The 5,000-nt window shown below is 43.4% G+C and overlaps 1 protein-coding gene across 1 annotated transcript in view; it reads right to left on the bottom strand.

Moving 5' to 3' along the window:
• Nucleotides 1–5,000, bottom strand: part of galnt1 (UDP-N-acetyl-alpha-D-galactosamine:polypeptide N-acetylgalactosaminyltransferase 1) — a 140,287-nt gene that overhangs the window by 13,233 nt on the left and 122,054 nt on the right. Inside the window, exon 8 of the mRNA XM_083641722.1 lies at nucleotides 4,699–4,869. Within this exon, the coding sequence (XP_083497848.1) occupies nucleotides 4,699–4,869 (171 nt within the window). The remainder of the gene's footprint in view (nucleotides 1–4,698; nucleotides 4,870–5,000) is intronic.

The raw sequence follows: 5,000 nt of genomic DNA, 5'->3' as shown, positions 1-5,000 counted from the left end.
TAGGCTATTATTCCATATTATTATGCTTCTCAAACCAATCTAACTGCAGTTTCAATACTGCAAGCATGTAAATACGCTACACTATAGCAAGATCAAAGTGAAAATAATGTTCTATGCATCAGCTAGAAAAATATAGCCTATTAGATTGGTGAAAGTTTGTCCAGAAAGATATCATTTTCTCTCGCCTGCTGCAGGAAGGATGATGCACATAAATATACCCTACATTATGTCAAGTCATTGCATAAATGTGTTTTTATTGTAAAACTAAATGTGAAATAGGGCCAAGTTATTGGAGGAACATCACAGTATAGCAGATGCCATTAGAAGCGCGTTCTGAAGCGCGTTCCGCTGTTACTTCTCTAAATCACGTTAACTCCACAAGGGGTATATATAGGCCCAGGAGGACATATATGTTTCACATAGGGTGGTATTTTCATTTCGATGTTTGATTTGGTCCAATATTGAAATGTTGACAATGGCAGGCTGTGTTACCATTACACATTAATTTAGAACTACCTTTTATATCTATTTTGGCTCATTTGGTGGCTATTTAGTAGCGAAATGAAGAAACACAATGCATGCTGGGAACTCAGAGAGAGAGAGAGAGAAGGGTGACAGAGAAGAAGCAGTGAAGGCACAGAATAGGCGTGCTTTTCAAAAGCGCAAAGCGCTAAATGTACGCCAGCTCCCAAGATATCACTAGGCTGGTATTTAGCGCCGACACGCCCACTTTGGGACTGCGCCACGCCCATTCGGCCTAAAGCGCATTTGGCAGCCTAAAGCCTATTGCTATCTTGCCGAAACAGGCGCAAGGCACGTTTTTTTGCGGTTAAGGCCCGTAATAGCGCCGATGGCCTGTGGGAGAATAGAGCCCGATGTCTACAGGCACAGTGTCGTGACACTGGGGCCTCTGGTTGTACGGCACTGGCTGTGTAGCCCGTACCAAGGAGTCCAACCCCAACAGCCTCCCTAGCCCTTTCCATTCCCAAGCTCCTTGTTAGTTCGCTGGGAAAACAAGGTTTGAAAAGAAAGTTCTATCTGCTGCATTGGACTTCATTGCTGGACACAAACCAACACGTAATTTTGAAGGCAACTTTTGTTTGTGTGCGATAACTTCCAATTTGCCCCGGTAAAATGGAACTACTCAATGACAGGGCAGAGTTGATGTAAATGATGTCATGAGTGTAAACTACAGTATACCTACCTTTGACACTGCAATCCATGTTTGTCATTTTTAGAGCAGGGGTTTTCAAAGTGGGAGGCGGGCCTCCCAGGGGGGCTCCAAACAGTTTGAGGGGAGGCTCAGTGAATGATAGTGCAAGAATATGACATTAGTTATGACATTAGTTATCAAAAGGAGATCACAGAAAAGCCTAATTGATTAGAGATAGTTCAGAAATACAGTAGTTTTGGGGAAGTCTATTGTGAAACAAATCAATGCCTCCAGACAGACCTTTTTTGCTGTATTTGGTGTAGTCTGAAGCATGTCAACAGCAATATCAGACTATCTGGGCTCAATTTGTTGAGTGGCAATGAGATCAGATAACATCATCGCGATGGAGGGGGGCTTTGTCTAAACTTTGTCTTTGTCCTTGAGCGAGGGGAGCCCACAGTCTCAGACTTTGAAAACCCCTGCTTTAGAGCACTTACAACAAACCCTTTGGGAAATTCTGTCACACTTAAAGGAACACTCCGCCCATTTTCAACCAGCTTTGTATCATTAGAACATCAGTAGTATATCAGAAAACTGTAAACGGTTTTGAAGTCTGTCATTTAATTTGACAGTTATTGAGTGTTAAAGTGTGGACCAGTGACATCACTGGTCCACACTAACTCAAATTAATAACTCATTAACTCAAATCAACTCTCAATAACTGTCAAACTAGATGAATGATGAATAGTTTGACAGTTATTGAGAGTTGATTTGAGTTAATGAGTTATTCATTTGAGTTAGTGTGGACCAGTGATGTCACTGGTCCACACTTTAACACTCAATAACTGTCAAATTAAATGACAGACTTCAAAACTGTTTACAGTTTTCTGATATACTACTGATGTTCTAATGATACAAAGCTGGTTGAAAATGGGCAGAGTGTTCCTTTAACACATTGAGTGCCAGCGACGCCATATGGCGTCAAGAGAAATTTACCGTAGGCTGCCAGCGACGCCAAATGGCGTCAATAACTCCAAATTCATATTTTGACGGGGGAATGTCGATCTAAGCCTCTTACATCGCCTCTTACAATATGGGAGCTATTGAATGTGTCTAACCTATTTTACAGAACCCTTAGGTGGTGACAGTGCCCTCCCGATTAGACAAAGGCCAGGAGAAAAGAGAGAAGAAGTCATGAGGAAACGGAAATCGGCATTGATATGCTTGAAGCATAACGTCGTTAGCTGTGCCTGTGAACAGCAGTCATCTGCTGCCACAATTGAGCCCCATCCGTGTCCGCTGCGATAGTCCATCCATATGATTTAGTTGCCGACACGGCGACACCAGCGTCTTTATGAAAAGTTACATTATTCTCAGCTGGGAGCCGAGGACACGCTGTAAAAAAGCGGGGGGTGCAGGCAGCGGACTTTTCAGTGCAGATCAAACAGAGCAAACCGCAGCAGAGCAGAGACACTCGACTCCTCCCACCACGGAGGAGGGGGAGGAGGGGGGTGGGGCACACAGGGCACTAACAGCATACAACCATTGACAGTACACACACACCCAGGCAGCAGCAGGCTCGCATTTTGTTCAACTCAAAGCAGAATTCATTCTGTCGCCTTTCTAACATAAAGATGTGATTATCTCAGAAACTAATTTCAGCATGCTCTTTTCGGTCGAAAACACTCTTTTTCAGAGGGGTGTATTTCCAAAATGGAACGGTTTATAAACACAGTTTTTTTTAAATGAAACAGAAGGGTTCAAAGTTTCATTGAGGCTATTGGTTGTCCATATAAGAGGAACACAAAACATGATATGGCTATATTAAAATGCATTGCGGCCTATGTGGCACAGTACAGCACCTTTTGCCCAAGGGCCGTGGCACTCAAAGTGTTAACTATGACAAATAACCGCCTTCAAAATTCATAGGTGCAAAAACAGGGGCACAATAGGGTCCATAAGGTTTATTATGTGTGTGAGTGGATTTGGAAACACGGGCAGGAAGAGGACATGATGGAGAAGCAGAAATAGAGTCTGGACTTTGGTTGTGAGCCTTGGAAGGAAATGTATGAATAAAGCAACAGATTACAGCTAATTCATCATCCATATGACCCTTTGCATGGGACATAAGCAAGCACATGTGGCTGGTAGCACCGCATTGTGATAATTGCCATATTATATGTTTTTTTGTTTTTTCCCTTTCCTGTGTCTGAGCCTGTTTGTTTGTTTGTTTGTTCCATTTGTGTAATGTTCCAGTTAAAATAGCACTTCAGTTATGCTGAATAATTATGATGATTTGTATCAATGATTTGACAAACTCAATTAATGGACTGCCCTTTGAGAATACTATATCAACATCTTGACTCTTTTCAACCACAGGGAATATTTGTATATACTAGGCATCCCACGCGCTAAGTGCGCTCGATTCCTAGGCTTGTATAGATAATAGGGCTGCACGATTTGGCCTCAATCTCAGATTTTTTCACTCAAAATTTGATTTTCGATTTCGATTCGATTTTTTTATACTATTATACTTCTCTAACCATTTGTTGCCCTGCACAGCTCAAAAAAAATCTCATAAGTGACACAATTTGTGCTTTTACTCTGAAGGCAGAACAACCCAACTCCCTGTTTTAGCTTGGCGCTGCTATGCCTAACTTTCTGGCTGTTGCTTGCTAACCTGCAGTCACTTGACACGGGTATGTGGGTAACTGCATAGCAGGAGGAGGAAATTCAGACAGACAGGGTGAGTCTGGTAACCTAACGTTACAGCTAGAGTAAGCTACTCGGTGGCCCCATGTGTTGTTTTGTTGTTATGTGTCCTAAAGGCAACATTTCACCGTCTGGTGATAACATGTTCGTGAAAAGTGTGCGTGTGTGTGTGTCGTGGCTCTCTCGTTATCTTGTGCAGCCCGCAGCAACACGCTGCTCGCATTCCTGTGCTTTTTTGGAGGTGTTGAAAAAAAAAAGTCTTTAGTAGCCACTAGCCACAGCCTTCAGATAGATTTTACAGCGGGGAGAAGGGATGAGGAAGCTCACGTGTACATGAGAGAGCCGCCGTACCATAATTACCAACCATAGTTAAAGTGAAAATCGATTTGACGATTTCCATTTGTTTAACATCGTCCTAACTAATTAAGTCGAACTACGATTCAAAGTCGATTTATCGTGCAGCCCTAACAGATATACAATCTGAGTTGAATTGTTGATGAATTACAGTATTACATGATTATTAATAGTGGAAACTGAAATTGTGATATATACACAATCAAATATGAAGACTTAACAACATCAAAGCTTACAGGATATAGGCCATTTGAAACGGCTGACAGAGTTATTAGCGAGTATGAGCCGAGCGTGAGTCTGGTAATGTAATAGTATGACTCCTTTGTTGATCCCTGTTGTGAAAATCTCTGTTTGCTTTCCCTCCACAGCGAGGTCAGAGCTACAGAGCAGCAGCTCGGGATCAAATGTCTTGCTGAAGGACACTTCAACAAGGCGACATGGTGGCGCGGACACGGACCGTCGGGCTGGAGGATACGGACCTGACGGGCAGCGTGCGGTCTCCCTTGCGGCGGTCCATCTCTCTCTGGGGAACGGGGTACCAGCGGAAGTTGAGCTTCCAGTTGAAGCCTCCGTACGTCATGTCGGACCCGGCCATGTACTCAAACGTGTCGTCGCTGATCACGTCGATGATGGGGCACACCACTGTTTTCCTGCAGCGAGCGAGCAAACGTAAACACACCAAAAGTTAGGACAGGCACACTAGGCACTAGTGACCAGGGGTTTCACACTAGTCGACTATCAAAACCACTAGTTGACACTGTGCATCGTAGTTGAGTAATCG

The sequence above is a fragment of the Poromitra crassiceps genome (genome assembly GCF_964638095.1).
Source record: "Poromitra crassiceps genome assembly, chromosome: 1".
NCBI classification, from domain to species: Eukaryota; Metazoa; Chordata; class Actinopteri; order Beryciformes; family Melamphaidae; genus Poromitra; species Poromitra crassiceps.
This window is presented reverse-complemented; position numbering and strand designations above follow the sequence as displayed.